Below are 18401 nucleotides of genomic sequence, written 5' to 3'. Positions count from 1 at the left end.
GATTATTGGGCTCTCAAGTGGAATTTCTTCTCTTCGTTAGGGGGTTTTGAATATGGGGAGGGTATTGGTGACAGCCCCAGTTGTCTTTGGAAAACAAAGAGTAAAAAGCATGGAAGTCGGGCCCTCACCAGAGCAGATCGAGGAAAGAAACATAAACGAATGCACTAATCGTTGCTGGACATGTGCCATTGTCGCCTGTAAATATTTCTATGTTATCTCAAGTTGAAATGTGAACTCTCCATGGTATTTATTTAGACCCATTATGGGTACTGGTATGAGTATGTTTCAGTGAGCGCACTTCCGGTCCAGTTGAAAGACTGTTACATTCTCCTTGTGCTCGCAACAGTGATGTGCAGAGTTGAGTCCGCTGTTCCCAGGGCTTTTGTACTGTAAACCAAGGCCCTAAAATAAACTCCCCAAAGTACTGAATGCTTTTCTTTGAAACTCGCCTTGGGAATGTTGTTTCTTTAGTCTTCCCCGGGAGTAGATTTGATGTAAGACGTTCGCTGCTTTCGTGAAGCTCTAACTTGAGTTCATTTTGTTATGTGGTGACCACAGTTCTGGATGACGCCCCCCCTGGCACACAGGAATACATTATGTTACGGCAAGATTCCATCCAATCTGCGGAACTAAAGAAAAAAGAGTCCCCCTTTCGTGCTAAGTGTCACGAAATCTTCTGCTGCCCGCTGAAGCAAGTACATCACAAAGAAAACACAGAGCCCGAAGGTTTGTGCACGACGGACGCGTGTCTTGCTTGTTTTCTCTCCTTCTCTCTCTCTCTCTCTCTCTCTCTTTCTGACTGTGCATTGATTGCCCTCTGTGTGTTGTTTGGCCCCTGACATCGTTCCGAGGCCCGTGGCTCGCCAGTGACTGTGTTATGCAGCCTTGGGCGGGACACTGTCTAACACAGTCACCTCAGGCTCTTCCTGCTTCTCGCAGCTGACACGTGCCGTTCAGCTGGGCTCATGACGCTGCCCCGTTTTGGCTGCTAAAGTTGCTTGCTCCTGTAGCCAACATCGGGCCACTGGGTCTGTTCCAATCACCTTGCCTTCCTGAAGCAGCAGTCGGCTGAGGAATGGCCCTTCCCAAATGAAACAATGAGAAGATGGTGCCAAATTGTCTCACTCCTCTCCACTCCATAAAGCCTTCTGCATTGTGTTCGAAGAATGCTTATGATCTACTCAGTCGGCTGAAGCAGACCCCGACTCCCCATGTCATGCACGCCCCGTGCGCTTGGCCATAGTGAAATGCATGCCTCGAGGAACCCATGAGTAGCTTGTTTTGCTTTTCAGCTCAAGTACAGGTTTGGAAAGCTCTACTTGCTGTTACTTAAACTGAAGTCACTCAGGTGTTCATCGCGATCCACGCTCCAAATCTATCTTTAAAGTTGTCTCCAGAAAGAGAATCCATTCACCCCCACCCCCCTCACCTTTTTGGCATATATCAAACAGGGACATTTTTCACCTCACAAAATGTGGTCAGCTTTTTGCCACCTGTGTCCATTTTGATTTCCAAAATGATATTTGAGAAATATACTATGTCTTCGAATTAAATACTGATCATCCAACAGCTCGTGTTCCCCCCAGACCAGATACTATCCCTGCAGTTTCCCAGTGAATGACACTGGAAGTGACAGAATTCACCAGTCCTTTGGCAGCCGGCGTGCACTTTGGCATAAGTGGTTCTGGTATGATTTCTAGAAGGGCCTTGTTCTTATTTCAAGTTGCCCTTTTTACAGCATCATGGGATCTTCAGTACAACTGTCTTTCTGACCTGGGAAAGACTGCCACGTAGTTCTGTTCAAAGTTTGGTGTCTAAGAAAATTACCCCAAATTGACTAGTCTATAGTTTTAGAAGCAAATTTTTACATCTTAAAGTCTCCCCATTTTCCTTCCTTCCACATAGAGCTTTAAATGTTCTTTGGCAGAAAATGAGAAGTGTACCTTTTTTATGTTTAATTCTATTTCAGCAATAGAATAGAGCATTTGCGTTTGTTTTCTACCCAAACTTTGGTATCCCAGCTATCCACTTTGCCTCTGAGTTCTGATGTCAACACTTACTCATCTGGAGATGTAAATGGTGACCCTTTACAGTGAGTAAGTCCAAGTTTTCATGGTTTCGTAGAGGACATACTAACTTGATTTTATGCTTCAGTGAAACAAAAAAAGTTCGGCTAGTGACAGTTACTTTAGTATATATGATACATTCCAGCATTTTTTCCTTTTCTCTAAAGTTGCACGTGTGTGGTATGTATATTTGCAAGCACAAAACAATATCTGTATTATAGAAATATACTGTTTATATATAATTATGTTATTATAGCCATTATATTATAATAAGCCATTTGAGAAGCAGTTGGTTAAATTCAGTCAAGCAATTAGGCTAGAGACTTAACTTCAAATTGTTTTAACAACTCTCGGATTTCAAAAAAAACCGTTGCATAACTAAATTTAAGACCCCATCCCTTTTCTTATTACATATAATTTTGTCAGGATCTATTCATTTTCAAAATGTCATCGGGAGTGTATTGTGAATACCGTTGTGAATGTTTTCTGAAGAATTCTTTTGAGAACAGTTAGCAGTGAAACTCTTATATAAGGTTTGGATCCTTTTTAATCTGTCATTTCGTCCACGCGTCGGGTATTTCTAATGTGGCTGCCATCCTTGTATACTTTGATGATGGCCGTTGTCTTCTTTCAGATTGAAGATTTCCCTTCGTGTTGCTTTCGTGCCAAATCCTCTGAAATAGTGAAGCTAATATTTCCTTCCTTATTCGTATGAATTATTTGTAAATAGTAGTAGAGACATTGGAGGTTTTCTGGGATGACATTTGAATACTGTTTACAATTTTACTGTACCCCTTTCCAACAAAGGCCCAGAAACTAATGGTGAACCCGGACCTTAAAATGAATACATCTGATCTCTGTACAAATTAACAGGATCCCAAAGACTTTAGATGGGGGCGAGGCAAACATGCTATGGAAGAGACCTTGGATAAATAAGGAAACACTGCTAAGATACTAACATGCCAACTTCATGGAGGCTCCGGAAGCCCGTCATTGCAGGAGGGGAAGTACTTGTGGGCTTGCAAGGGTTCAGTGGCCATTCTGGCGACCTGGAAGATTTTTGCAACACTGGTTTTTAAATGCTGTAAGGTACAGTCTTCCATTCTCTCTTACAGTTGCTGTCACATTTTATTATAATTCGTAGAAACAAAAGGTCTCTTTATTACGAATGGATGGACTCTCAGTTCTAAACCATGTCCATACTTTGAAACATTTGCTTCTCATGTGAAACATTTTGGAAAGAGAGTTCCTCTCATGATCTCTCTGCCAGAGTATGAGATATTCATTGACCTTGGCTATGGCTGTCCACCAGTTCCACTGCAGGTGAAGGCAATGGGCAGGGTGGTTAAGCCATCCATGGTTGGATCCATGCAATGCCAAGCTGCCAGGGTGACCTCTTCTAATAAGATTGCCTTATACAACCCTCAGGTGGACAATGAAGCCTTCATTTAAATTTGAGGGGGAAAGAAAGGGTTGAGTTGGATAAGTCTTACAAATGATTAAATTAGGTCAGAGAGGTTTATGTGTATTATGATAAAGCTAGAATTAATTTTCTTCTCTGAGTTCTGATGTCAACACTTAGATAAAATCTGCCAACTATTTCTGCATTATTATAGACAGAGTCTTGGTGTTTCTTTTGGTTGGTGATGTTTTTATAAGGGTCAGGTTATTTCCATAATTTATGACCACCTGAGATTTGATACAGATAACTTATTTACAGTTATTAATAATCATCTATCCTTTTAAAGACATTTTGGTATTGTGTCCATGGCCCTCAGAGTTCATGTAAAAACAGTACATAGAGGGCCTGGAATAGTTCGCTGGCTTTTCAGGGTATACTAAGGCCAAATTACACTTCGCCAAAAACAGGCTTCTATTTCTGAGCAGCCAATTCAAAAATAAAGTTCTTTAGTCTGTTCCAGATACTTGTGATTTTCAGTGATGTGGTTATTTCCATAAAAATCACTGGTGATGTCATCTTATATGAGTCCTGGAATTTGGCTGAAGAAGCACACACAAATATCTGAGAGCCGAATCTGGCCTGGTACCAGCCACACTCTTTGTTACAAGAAAGCCACATGGAGGGTGGAGAGTGTTACCAAAATCTTTTTCTTACTGTTCCAGGAGCCTTTTGGCAAGAGAAAGTATAATCTTCATAGCTTTATTCTTTTGTTCATTTTTTTTCTTTCATTGCCATGTGTGCCAAAATGAAATCACTGATTTTAGAGTCACTTCTGGAAGCCAGTCTTTTATCAGCATAGATGCTGCTTCCTAAATGCCAGTCACTGGGCTTTTACCAATGTTTGAAGACTGTTCAAAAGAATCACAACAAGCTAGACGTGCTTCTAAGGAGATAATGTTCAAAATCTCCAGAGAAAAATACATCATGGATTCTCAACATTTGCTTTTTGGATTGAAAATCCTGATGACAATAGTGAATTTGAAGGAGTTAATGCAAAAGAGGAAAATATTCCAGAGCTCAGGGATTTGTCACCATCTTTTACTCAAGCATTTGGCCTCCTTCCTACAGTCCTGTTTTCCTGTGATTTAAAAAATATATATGTACGTTTCATCTCCCTCAGGACATCCATAACCTTTTGATTCAGAGAGGCATCCAACCATGACTTTGGTTGAAGGAGAAAAGAATCTGTGCTCCAGACCAGTGATGAAGTGTGGCAGATTTCACCAACCAAAAGGAAGCCACAGTATGTGCCCCCTGTGAAGGGCGCACCTTTGTAACTCACACAATGACTGTTACTCTGATAATGCCTTGGTTTCTTTATCCCAGAAAGAGGATCTGGCACCGTGAATGTCAGTCTTGCCTACATGGTAGGAGAGAAAGAAGATGGAGGAACATAAGGAACATGTGGAGGGAAATATTTTTATTTCCAGCTTCGCTTTTTCTTCAACTCTGTTGTCCCCTGTTGTGTGTCTTCCTCATTTTAATACTAATTTGCCTTTTGAGAAAAATGGCTCTCGTATTGTTTGAATTAATAGCTCAGTAAAACTCAGCAACCTCGGATGCTGGACACCTGAAAATGCCTTGACTCACAGGAAGGACAGGCCTGGGTTCCATAGCTGTCCCCTTGAGGGCGAGAACTGGGGACCTATTCCTATTTTAGTAGGAAAACCTGGGGCCATATCTTTGAGTGACTCTGAGGAGATAAAAGGCTTTATCCTTAATCTTTTAATTTCAAAAGAACTGTGACTTCAGGTCACCCTGCCTTTGATTTATGACCTGAGAGTTTACTTTGCTCACTGAAGCAAATGGCAGCTTCATTGCGGAGTCACAAGAAAGAGTGAAATATTGGTCCATATTGAAATCAAATTAAACAGCCAGAAATCTGAAAGCCCGGGTGACTAGCAATGAGTAACACGTTCAGATGTGTTTTGGGTTACGTGGCAGCTCCTCCTGAGAAGACAACTTGGCACACCCTGCTGACATTAGGAAGCTGGGAATGGCGCTGAAAGCCAGTCTCTCTTCTCTCCTATTTCCCCGCCTAATGGCAGCAAACACAGCATTAAGTCATATTTTGGAGATACTTTCCACTCTCTGGAAAACTCCTAATTTGATCAAGGAAGTATACTTAACAGCCAGTAATTCAATTTCAGGTCAGGATGGGGATTTATGATTCTCTTACTAGATATATGCAGCTCAGTCTCCAGGCGGGCTTTTACTGTAGAAAATAACAACCATTTCTTCTTTAGTGATTCATCCTTTAAAGCAACAGGGCTCTCTTCTGCCTTGAGCCTGCATGTTCCCGCCGAGGTGATGGTGATGTCTTCCGGGGAGGTGGCCTCTCCTTTACGGCTCTTGACTGCGGTTTCCCTCGGTTAATGCACTGGAGCCAGATATTTCTCCTGTGTGAAGCCAACCAGGAATGAACCATTTCAAGCATTTCTGTTGAAATGAACACTGCCCTGGGAAGATGCTCAGAAAGGTCTACTGGATGAACGAGGGTGGTGATTTTGAAAACTTAAGAACATCTGCCTTTCTGACCCAGCACGGGATGACCCAGGTGCACGGTGGTGGATATCCCGAAAGGCATAGCCGGGATGACTTTTTGCTGTTTCCCCAAGTGCAGCCGAACCCTGAAGCCTGGAAGGCTGCCCCTGTGAGGGAGAGGCTCCAGATGTGCTGCTCCGATGTTCACTCTTCTGTTTTAAATGAGAACTCACGGGCCTGGTCGAAGAGAATGCTGCATTCACTCTACCCTCTTTCATATGTTCTGCAGTAATCATCAGATCAGTATTTCCCAAATTATGTTTCATGAAACCCTGATCGTATGTCTTTGTGAAAGGACACATTCTGGGATCAAATACCCGTTTCCCAAGTTCCACACCACTCTCAGAGGGTCAAGGTGCTTAAGAAGGTATTAACGGTTTTGAGGAGTCTTACAGATGAGGAATCTTTCTCACTCTGGGCAGTTCAGACGTAAACAGCGTCTTCCGGCTCCAGGATGCTTTTTGTTCTTAAAACCTATTAACGTCCCACAAGTTCGCTGTGGGAAATGGCATGTGCTGGCCCCACTGAGCCGTGTATTCTGGTGCGAACTGGGCTTTGACAAGTAACCCGCTTTCTCTCTGACCCCGACCTACTACTGTCTTTCGGGAAGTGCTACTCAGAGCCTGGTCTGTGGTTCGGGGCTGTGTCTGAAATTGTTACCAGTCCGCGATGAGATGAGGAGCTTGTGCCAGCATGTAAATCCATGCACTGTTTCCTGCATCAGGGAAGTATCGCTGGCTTGCTGTGAAAAGTAGCTTCAGCTGAGCCAAATTAAAAATATGCTTAGTGACAGGTTCACAGATCAGCACTAAACCTGTGGCCCCTACATTGAGCAACATTGCTTACATTACTTCCATGATTCTCAACCTTGATTCCGCATTAGAATCATCCGAAGACCTTTTAAATAATACTGATGCTTGAGTCCAACATCAGGCCCAAACCAACCAACTAATTAATAACTTGTCCAAATGAAAACCCTGCGAAATGTCTTGTGGAAGAAGCTCCAAGTGGGTATTGTTTAAAAAGCTTCCTCAGGTGATTCTAATGTACTAACTGGATGGGAATCACGGCCTTAGAACAAAATCACCTTGGCCTTAGGACCGTTAGCTGATGTCAGCTGTCAATTCAGAATTCTTATCATGCTGATTGCAGGGGCCTCTTCGGGAGGTGCCCTGTGATTAGAGGGCACTGCTGGACAGGCAGCACTTCTGTGACCTCTAGAGCTTGTGGCCATGTAAGGTATCCATCTTTCCCACCCCCACACACACACTCACTCACTCACTCACTCACACACACACACACTGCTACGTTTTTCAAGTTCCCTTGCTGCTTTGCACTCTTAGAAATATGATCAGGCTTCTCCTTAGGAGTGTGGGGTAATCTGCCACCTTGTGACCGACATCCTTTCTTGCAAGCAGTTGTGGAAACAATTGCTCTGCTCTCAAACTATCATTCAGCTTACAAATGTGGGAGGAAGCATTCCTCGGGATCATGTGTGACTGTACTTAAAGATGATGGAGAAGGAGCAGAGCGTATCAGCATGCCCAAGAAGTACTTCTGTGTGCTTCTTGACCTGCCTGCCGCTGCTCTAGGGTGAGATTGCAAAAGGTGACTCCAGCTGCTCGTGATCTGGGTATCTGTCCCCAAGTTACGCCAGAGGCTCTCGTCACTGAAGCATTGCCCTCTTACCACCTAGACATCCCCAGCTCCTGCAGCGGAAAGTTATGACAGAAGCGTGGACGTGAAAACTGACTTTGACACGATTGGGAGACTTTAAGTGCTCTCCATGATTATAAATCATTCCTAGCGTTCTAAAGTACATTGATTCAGGTGTTCATTTGTTATACGCTACAGCATTTCTCAGTGTGCTTAAGAATATGCAGCTTGAATAATGCCCCGGGGAAAGTGTGGAACAAGAGATATTACATCCCGCATATTATCAGTCACTTAGCCTTGTCTTGCTTCACAGCCAAAATCCGCACTCACTCCAGCCCATCAAAATCACATGTTCACTTCCACCCATGTGCTCGCCTGTTTCTCCTTCTGAGCCCCAGCTATTTTAAGATACGTATTTTCAGAACAGCTCCAGGTCAACCTTCACGCATGTCCAGCTTTGGAAGCAACAAGTGTGCATTATCTGGAAGACCAGCTCTCCAAGGAGGAAGGAAAAGAGAGCCCAGCTCCGCCAGGTCACGTCTTCGTGCAGTGAGAGCACCATGCAGAGCCCCTTAGAGGCACGGTCACGAAGACCCTGGCGGGTAGGGGCTGCTCCCAGCGCTTCACAGTGAGCAAAAGAAAGTATGGGCAGGTGAAGGCACTTTCCCAGTGAATGACAGGACTGGATTTGAACGTGGTTTTCCCGGCCTCCAAAGACCAGGCCCTTTCCCATCCATGGCTTCTGCTGTGCTCAGGTTTCCCCCTCTCACCCTCTATGTGGGTTTGTTGTGTGAAAGGAATTTTAGTGCCAGGACAACATCTTAGGTGAAAAGGAAAAAAATACTGTCCACACTCCCTTCTCAGGTGACGACCTTGTCCAGGACACATGAAGAAAGAGGAGAATGATGAGTGAAAAGCTAAATTGAATCTCAACGCAACAGAATGGTCTCTAGATAAAGAACATAAACTGGTCGCTTGCCTAATCTGCTTTCTTTAAGCCAGATGGTGCCCTTCACCTAGAATAGCAGAAATAAAGAGAGATCACTTTTAATGATTAAAAAATTGATTCTCTTGCTTAATTATTTCTCCGCTCACTGAAATCAGTGCCATGAATAGGAGTGTTATGAAGATTTGCTCTGAGCACTTTGCCCAGTTCTGGAGGATTAGGTGTGACCTAGAGGTTTAGATAGTAGCCATGAGTTTTCTTTCATCACTTGTTGGAACCCCACTCTCTCTCCTTTGGGAGACAATAATGGAAACAATAACTGACAGTTATCCAGAATTTACTATATGCCAAGCACTGTACCTAATATTGTCTTAATTCTTACAAAAACCCTTAAAAGTAGGTGAGGTTTTGTTTCTCCCCATTTTATGGATGAGGAAATGGAGACTCAGAGAGGTGAAACCGCTTGTCCAAGGTCATCTGACCGGGAAATGGTAGAGCCGATACTGGAATCCAGCTTGGCTCACTCTGAAGGCCTTGGTCTCACAAGCACTCCAGAAAGAGCTCCCATCTTGTTCTGCAGTGACTGCAGTGTCATCTCAGTGAGACACGTGGCCGGGGATACGAAGGTCCGCAGAGGTGGAGGGACCTTTGGCTGCTGTCAGGAAAACAGTGCATTAAAAAGGTGACCTCTTCTTCAGACAAAAGAGAAACCGTGAGATTGAGCTTCAGAATGTTTCCAGGGCAAATTCTTATCAAGTTTGACTTGGTCAAAATGCTGTACCATCTACAGCATCAGAATTGGGATTTCTTCACTGGGCTGCAGGCCAGTTCTTAATCACCTCAGGCCAATTGACCTTCTACCTCAAAACCTTGGCTCAAAAAATTCCTGCTGACCTCAATTCCTGAATGACAAAACCTTCAGTACGGAGTGAGAACTGACTTAAAGGCGCGTGAAGACAAAGTCTTACGGAACTAGGTTGGGTCGCTGTCAAGAGATTATTCTATGCGACTTTCACAAGAAGTGAGATGCCACGAAATGGTCCTCTTCCCTCCGGCAGCAGGAAGAAGGTCTCAGTAATTTGCGTGGTGTGGTCTGTGCGAGACATTCTGTACTGCGCTTTGGTTACGTGCTTAGTTAGCAATTTTTTAGCATCTTTTCTATGCCAGGCACTTTAGATTTATTATTGCTAATCTTCCCAGCCCATGAGGTAGGTGGCATCAATCTTGAAGGGCATGGTGGGGATACTGGTGTGTAGAGATGGGAAATAACTTCAAAGTCGTACGGCTAATACGTGTCTTAATTGGGAATAGAAGCCAAGTCTCTTCCGCTCCCAAGCCTGCTCTCCTCTGCCACACTGTGCTGCCTCAGCTCGTCCTGCAGCCTGACCCCTGCCTCCCCCATTCACGTGCAAGAGATGACAGAAGAGCTCAGCACCATCTTTTTCTGGCTTTGTTTTGGTTTGGGGTTTTTTTTTTTATTGAAGTGAAGTTGATTTACAATATTGTTTTATTTTCAGGGATACAGCAAAGTGATTCAGTTATACATACCTTTTTTTCAGATTCTTTTCCATTATAGGTTATTACAAGATACTGAATATAGTTCTGTATGCTCTACAATAGGACCTTGTTGTTTGTCTGTTTTATGTATAGCAGTGTGCATCTGTTAATCCCAAACTTCTAAATCCCTCTCCCCACTTTTCCTCTTTGGTGACCATAAGTTTGTTTTTTATGTCTTTGAATCTATTTCTGTTTTGTATATAGATTCGTTTGCATTATTTTTAAGGTCCCACATATAAGGGATATTATAGGGTATTTGTCTTTCTCTGTCTGACTGACTTCACTTCATGATCTTCTCTAGGTCAGTCCATGCTGAAGAGCTCAGGTGAGGGTTGCTGTTTAGAAAAAGACTGTAGAATGACCTCTAACCTCTCAGCAGAGTGCACTTACCCAGCGCATCCATTGGGAGGCTTCCCTTGTGGGTTTGCCCACATCCTGGTTTGAGTGTTGGTGTAAGCAGGAGGCAAGGGGTTAGACAAATGGTGACCCCTGAGATTTGTCACATGCTTTTCTCCTTTGTTCCCTAAATAAACATCTACCAAGTGCAGGTCAGTTTTCCTGCAGTGCTTCCTTAAGTGGAATAATGCTTCTAACCCAGACTTGCCCTCATGGAACCACTAGACCTTGAAGCAGCCTGAACTGGTTGTTTCATGAGCTGCCTCCCCAAGAAAAGGGGAGTGGTGATGAAGAGCTCCAGGAGTGCCGTGTTTCTGAAGAGGGATCCATGCTGATAGAAAACACCTGTTCTCAGGTCCTCGGGCTTCGGACACTCCTAGGGAGAGGTCAGAGGTTCTGTTCATGCTCTGGGTTTTTGTGCCCACTTTGGAATGCAGTGATCTCGCGCACTAAGGCTGGACCCTTTTAAAGGGTCGTCTGTCTGAAACGCAAGGAGTTTATAGGGACACACACATTCATATTGGGATTATGCGCTCCTTCGTTTCCTCTCTCTTGGCGTGAGCGCTTTCCCCTGGGTTATGTGCAGATCCTTGACTGAGGACCTCAGTGGGGCGGGAACTGTCTGAGGTCATCTCTACCAGAGACCTACCATTGTCTGCGTGGCTCAGTGGACTCCGCCCCCTGGAAAACACAAAGCACTGAGACAAGTGAAACGTGCCCTTTGTGGTCCTTAGTTGGCCTCCTTTGAATAGAAGGTGTGAACACACATACATACACACATCACACATTGCTAGTTGAAATACTTTATTGAGGAAAAACACAAGCAAAAAGTAGTAGCGCTTACGTGGTCCCTCTACTGGAGCCCTTTCTGGAAGACAGCTGGCCCGACAAGGCCCAGCCTAACCACAGCCTTCCGTGGGATAATGTGGGCCCAAGCCGGCCATTCATACAGGGAGCACAGTTGTCCAGCAGGCTGCCTCAGGCTGCGAGCAAAATCTGCTTCCTTTCATGCAACAGGGAAGGAACCAAGGGCATTTCAAAAACTGGGAGTTAAGGACGCTGCCAGCCAGTAACTTTTCTCTTTTGTTTCTTCCTCAGCCATTTTCCATCCATAATCCCCTGATGTTCCTCTGAGAAGGTAGCATTTTAGATCCATATTAGAAGATTCATGAACTGATTCAGAAAATTTCTAATTGGCATGCATGGTTAGCTGTTCACTTAGTGGATAATTGGTTAAATATACCCAGTATATTTACTGAGGGAGGAAAAAAATTCCCCAAAGCAAATCAGAATAGTTTGGGAGCCTTTTATTCTAGTGCAGCATTTTTTGGGGGAGCCGTAAACTGTCTCCCTTCTCAATTAAGACTCTATTTAACATACATCCTTTATTTCATCCCTACTAAATAGAGACTACATGCCTAGCACAGTGTCTCTCAACAACAAATCATCAATATTTATCACTCCAACTAACTTATTCCAGTAACAAATTGTGGCTTTCTGAGTTCCACCTGCCATTTGCCATCATTCTAGGCAGCAAATGAGTGACAGTGCTTCCAGCCACCATGAACAGAATTTGATGTATTTGTCAATAGGGATTTATCCTCTTGTGCAAACCGGGGATGGTGCTGGGTTTAGTCACAGCATCGGCAAGAAGTACTGTCTCTGCCCTCAAGGAGGGAAGGCGGGCACGAAAGGCAGACTTTGAACGGTCAGTTAGCTCTTGTTTTAAGTTACTTTAAAACATCACGCCTTAAAATGGGAACAATTTTATTCCTTCCCGTACTCTATAGATTGGCTGGGTCAGCTGTAGGTAGCCTGTGGGTTCTGCTGATCTTGCCGGGGCTCACGCATACATTTGTGGTCAGATGGTGAGCCGGGTTCTGGGACGGGGCTGTCTAGGGCAACTCCGCTTTCCTCCACGTGTCTGCCACTGAAGTCCCATGAAACCATTTTTATATTTCATTCATTTAACACTTACTGGACAACTTTTCTCTGTGTCAGACACTATGCGGACCTGCCTTTAAACTGCTCAGCCTTGAGGTCTAGGCTAGTGGTAGACTTTTACAACTTCTCAGCCTGTGATGGTATTAAAGGCATGATAGCAGAGATCTCCTAGGGAGGGAGAGTCTGTGGAGAAGGTGTTCTAGAAAAGAAAGGACTCCACAGGAGTGGGAGGAGGAAAAGCAGGAGAAAGAGGTACTAAGGAAGCCCCGGGAAGACTGAGCTCCAGGAAACAGACATCCGTAGAGCAGAATGCAGTAAGGAGGTACTAATATAATGCAAGCCTCTCCTTTATCCCTCTTAACATCAAAGCTTTGTAGCCCTGTTCACTTTGGTATAGAATAAATGTCTTGCCACTACTCACATCTTATTACACTTCTTGTAATTAACTAGCGTAAATCACTCAAATGCGTTTGGTTAGAACGACCCTTGATAGAAGGGGTGGTGAGGAATCACACACTGTCTAACTGCTGAAGGAAGACCAGGTCTTTCGTAAAGATGTCCTTGATTTTTCATCCCCGCAGTGCATCTCAAGTTTACATCTTTGCCAAGCCTGATTTCTTCTTTTGTTGTTTATCCTTTTTAATATAGTTATGCTTGCTCAATGTTTTTTTTTAATAGCCTAAAAATATTGGGCCAGGGAGAATTCAAATTAAAAGTAGGTGGCCTCTTGAGTTCAGTATTTTAATACTGACATACTTTGGAGTTGTATTACAGTGCTGCAACCAGGGATGGCATTACGTGAGCTTCCAATAAAGCAAGTTTTCTGCCAACTTTACAAATGGGCAATGTTGCTAGACTGTGGAAATTGATTCCTTGTCTAAGAGTGAAGGTCTGGCTGAATCAATTAGGTAGTGTATAAAAAGAACAAACACACAGTTTTGCTGTGAAGAACTGTCGAGTTGACAATGTGATGTAGAGTCCATATAATCGAGCTGAGTTTTCATCTAGGATTTACGAATTTAGATCACAAGGAAACGTGAACTTCCCATGCAAAACTGAATGAAAGTTTTCTGTCCCCCTGTCCAAGGTCAAATAACTCTTCGTTAGTGGCCTCAAAAAAGGAAAGAAGTTTTATTTTTTTTTCGGGATGAGAAGATTTAAAAAGTTTAGTTAACTTTTCATAGCATAAGGTGGTCTGGAGAGTTTGGGGAAAAATTCTTTTCGAAGGAAGCTTGGTGCTTGGATCAGCCCTGAAATAAAACCACATTAGGCTACTGCCCATTTCTAAACCAAGACCAGAGGCTACAGCTGCTAGACTCTTGGCCTATTAATTACCCTTTTTACCAAGACAGGGAAATGTCACAGTAGATAATAATGCATTCATATACCCACTTCTAACAACATTTTTCCCCCTTAGCCTACCCAATACTACTCTCCTGTGTCTCAGTTAAATCTGTGCTGAGACAGTATCCTGAACCTTAAAGTGTAGTCTGGGTTCTCAACAGCGGAACCTGAAAGCTAACCAAGGAGACTGTCTGTTCCTCTAGCTTGTGAAACTCCTTGATAGCCTGTCATCCTTTTCTCACCTGTCTGCTGGCCTCACGAAAGGGCTTTGAAAAGGAAGGAATAACATCTCTGCAGGCAGGGGGACGAAGGTCAGCTTTAACACACAATCGGAACTTTGTCTTCTCTCCTGTTTGGTTCTATTCCTGCTGGGAGTAGAGGAGTGGACACTGGGAAAATCAGAAACAGACCTGTGTCCCTAAACTGCCCCAGGGGGTAGTGTGTGTGATCTTCATGCAACAGGGCCTCATTGCTTTCTGCGTGGAAGAGTTAACCAAGTCAACCGACACATTCGAATACTTGATAATGAGTCACACTGGGTTCAAAGACAATACCAAATAAACATGGGAAACACCAGTGAGAACTAAACCCCAGTGAGCGTATTTGTTAATGCTTCTTTCCTCCTGTCAAAATCAGTTGACATATCTGTTCCCTTAATCAGTCAGCTCCAGGCTCCATGTCGGGCTAGAACAGTGTTTTGTAACCTCAGTACTGTTGACCTTCGGGGCCAGATTAGGCCCTTGGTTGTCAGGGGCTGTCCTGAGCATGGGGGGAGGTTGTGAGGGTACCTGGACTCTACACACTAGATGGTGAATAGTAGCCTCAGCTGGCCCCCCGCCCCCTGAATTGTGACAACAAAAAATATCTCCAGACATTGCCACATGTCTCATGAGGAGAGACGTCACCCTGTTAAGCACCCCTTGGCTGTATAAGAACTATGCAGATAAGAAAGATATGGTCTGGAAATTACTCTTTTCTTAAGAGACATTCAAAATGCCTCTGTTCAACCACAACCAGTGTCCTCCTTCCTTGGATTACTAAGATAATCATTTCAATTTCATCCAAATTCTGCCTCCCAATCCTTCCCTCATCCCTCCAAAAGCTTTTTAGCTTAACTGTTTATAAGACTTTTTGGTAGAGCTCAATACAATGATTTGGTGTAAGAAAGCTGAGGCCTCTGGTTAAATGAGTCATTCCACAGTCATGGAATGAGGACTTACTTGTTTTCCCATCGTGTCTGCTCCAGGAGATCTGGAGAAATACGTATGATGGAGTTCCTGCCTTCTAGGAGCTTAGAGTCAGAATTCTCATACATGAAAAATGATGCAAGTCAGGTCTTGTCGAGGGTCCAGGCTCCAACAGCATCTTGTTCACGCAGCTCTTTTCATCACAGCCCTTTAAGAAAGCTCTGCCCGGCCCACCTCTCTTCAGTAGGTGTTCTTCAGAGGTTTCTTTTGCATGTTTTCATATCTAGTTCAAAATTCAAAAGTTAAGACTATTAAATCTAACCACTAAGACTCGACTAACACTAACTAGGTCCCTATAATTGTGTCAGGCTAGTTGCTTCCTTCAGAGTATTTAGTTCTTGAAACAATCCTAAAAATGAACTATTCCTTTCCCTCAAAATCCTCCTGCTTCCTTTATACCACCACCCAGCACATGAGATCAGGAAAAAGGAATTTTGTGAAGCCTTGTGTAATAGTTGAGGGGACAAACAGGAATTAAACTCATCCAAATTCAGAAAAATCACTACTGTAGCAGATAATTAAAGAACAGAATTATATTTACCTCTCAGCTAATTTAACATATTGTGATTAATTTTTTTCAAAAGCAGTTGGAATTTATCTGGTACCTGGTTTTTAGCTTTGCTTTTATTCCCTTACAGTAAAGTGCTCTCAGTGAGTTATGTAAGTTGGAACAAGGTTCATTCCGTCTTTGGGTCTCCATATCCTTCTCTGCTTAAATGGGAAAAAATGGGTTGAAATGGATTGAATGGGTACTGAATTGACTTCTTGTTGTATTGTCTAGAGTGGCTCAAACTAAGACTCAATTTGTTGCTAGGTTTCCTAACAGCTTTATACACAGTTGGAATGGATGGAAATTGGACTAATAGATGTGGTTGGAGTCTGACTTCATAAAAGTTTCAAGTGTTTGCTGCTTTCGCTGGGTAATGCAGTGTTCAAAACCTGGAGGGCTTCGTGGCTGAATGGTGATGGCAGTGGGCTTCTCCATTTCGAGATTCCTGCTGAAACTGGCGATCTTGATTCTGGGCAGCTTTCAGGTGGGTAAAGGCCCAGGCATGGGCTGGTCTGCAGGTGTGGAGAAGGAAAGTAACATTTTCTGAGTACTTGACTGTCTTTATTTCAAAAATTCTTTAGTACCATCGAATTAGCTAAGTAACATGCCCAATGTCACACCAGGAGAAAATGGAAGAATTGAGGTTCAAACCCAAATTGTCTTGGCTGAGCTCTACTCTGCTTTCTCTGCAAGGGAGCCTCTCAGGACCCCCTTGAGTTAAGCATGCTTTACCTTTGGTGACCTTAACTCTTCCTTTTAGTGCCTCTGAACCTGACTTCAGGGACCCAATGCTGTCATGACCCTGATGTGAAGGACCTCCCATTTGGTACCCTTTGGTGGAGAAGTGCTTTGGCTCAAGAAGGATTCCCTTACCGCAGAAAGACAGAGCTAGGGGTGAGAGCGAACGGGCGGTCGGTAGACCAGCACCCCAGCCACTAGACTTTACACCTCTGTTTCCTGACTCAGAATCATAGGTATCAAGCTTCACATCACCCCTCGGCTTACTAGCTCTCATCTTGGGGCTGTCCTGGCCTCCATGCCCCCTTCCTTCTCTCACAGACACATGGTGAGGATCAGGCACAGGGGAGACCCGATTCTGAAAGGTGCCAGGTATACTTTCACTTACCTTTACCTTTTTTATTTTGAGACCCATTGTTGCATTCCGGTTCCCCCTGTGGAGATGCACATGGAGGTAGGGGACTTGCTGTGCACATCAAATTTTATCATCCATCTACTCCCATGTTTACCTATGTCTGTGGGAAGTTGAAGGAACCACCCACATCCTCCCAGAATATAAACTATCCCTGGGTGAGTGTTAGATACAATAGTGGGATATTTATTCATCTAATGAAAAAGGGCAGAGTTTCCCAAAGTACCCAGTGTTCTTTTAGGTGGCAGCCTGTTGTTCACAGAATCAGCACCACGGCGGCTCTAATACTCCTCCGCCTCTTCCGAATGCTCTTGGTTTAGGGGACCGAGAAGTTGAATGAATGGTTAGGAAAGCAGAGTGATACGCCCAGTGTGAACAAAAGTGGGAGAACCTTGTGGAGTATCGCCTCAAGCAGGGTCTCCGTCTCATCTCTCCTCGCCCCTTGTCCATAGCGTCTGGCATTCGTCAGGGAACAACCAACAACCACAGTCACCATTTCTTTGAAGGCCCAGTTTAGGCCAAAAACATGTCAAGTTTCTCTAATGTCTACTTAAATCCAGTAATGTAGGTCTTTTATCCCAATTTCATACACAAGGTTAACTGAGGCTCAGAGAGTTCAGTTGAGGCCGGGTTAGGGAGTCTAGCAGGTGTTAAAAACACACTTTGATGTGAATTTTGCACTCTCAAGTGGTCTGAACCAGTCTTTGGATGGATCGGCTCCTCCATCTGAGGTGTCACCTAGGTTGGTGACTTGAACTGTTGCTTAAGATGTGACTGAATTTCCATTTATATTCTCTGTTTACAAAATAACTTCTAGTGTGATAGCTATAATAGACACATAAAACACTGCCTTGGTAAATCTCTCGTTCACTATAAAAATGGTAGCTGGAAAACCTGGTTTATTGAGTATCTTCATTACAGAACTTTTAAAAATTTTATTTTATTTTGTTTTGTTTTATATTATTTGCCCTTGAAGTGTAGATTCAGAGCCTCTGGGAAACTTCCTAGCTGCTACTTCTTCTCCTTTTTTATTTATTTCTGGAGGGGGGCAAGTAATTAGGTTTTTTTTTTATTTATTTAATGGAGGGACTGGAGATTGAACCCCAGACCTCGTACATGGCAAGCAGGTACTCTACCACTGAGCTATACCCACCCACCCCTGCAATTTTTTGTTTTCAAATTGGGGGTGTTCACTTTTCTTTTATTGTGGACAACACAGCTCATCCCTGTAAGTTTGAAGTTGGTCAAGTTCCAGACTCTTCAAAGCCTTGCTCAAATCCAGCCTCAGCCCTTGCCTTCCTAGATCTTCATGCCCACCACTCCCACCCTGAGACATTTTTGGAATCTGTCCCTTCCTTTCGATTTCAAAGCACTCAGACCACTTTGCTAAGGCCCTCTGTTTCAGGTCTTGTCACTCACTGCCTGCCTAAGATGAGAGGGTTTTTGTCTGCCCGTGGAGGGCAGGACCCCTGTCTCCTTCCTTGCACACAGTGGGTGCCCAGCACAAGCGTGTCAATTGAAGACTGCAGCACTGCTGTT

The 18401-nt window shown here is 43.8% G+C and overlaps 1 protein-coding gene across 6 annotated transcripts in view; it reads left to right on the top strand.

Annotated features, from left to right (window-relative positions):
• Window positions 1-18401, top strand: part of FGF13 (fibroblast growth factor 13) — a 627264-nt gene that overhangs the window by 439147 nt on the left and 169716 nt on the right. For 4 of the 6 annotated variants that reach the window (XM_072956097.1, XM_072956095.1, XM_072956096.1 and 1 more), the window contains one exon: window positions 559-726. The exons of the other annotated variants lie outside the window; for them this stretch is intronic. In XM_072956097.1, the coding sequence (XP_072812198.1) occupies window positions 559-726 (168 nt within the window). The remainder of the gene's footprint in view (window positions 1-558; window positions 727-18401) is intronic. 6 annotated transcript variants of the gene reach the window in all.

This window comes from Vicugna pacos, chromosome X, assembly GCF_048564905.1.
Source record: "Vicugna pacos chromosome X, VicPac4, whole genome shotgun sequence".
Lineage (NCBI taxonomy): Eukaryota > Metazoa > Chordata > Mammalia > Artiodactyla > Camelidae > Vicugna > Vicugna pacos.
Note: the sequence above shows the minus strand (reverse complement) of the source record. Positions and strands in the feature narration are given on the sequence as shown.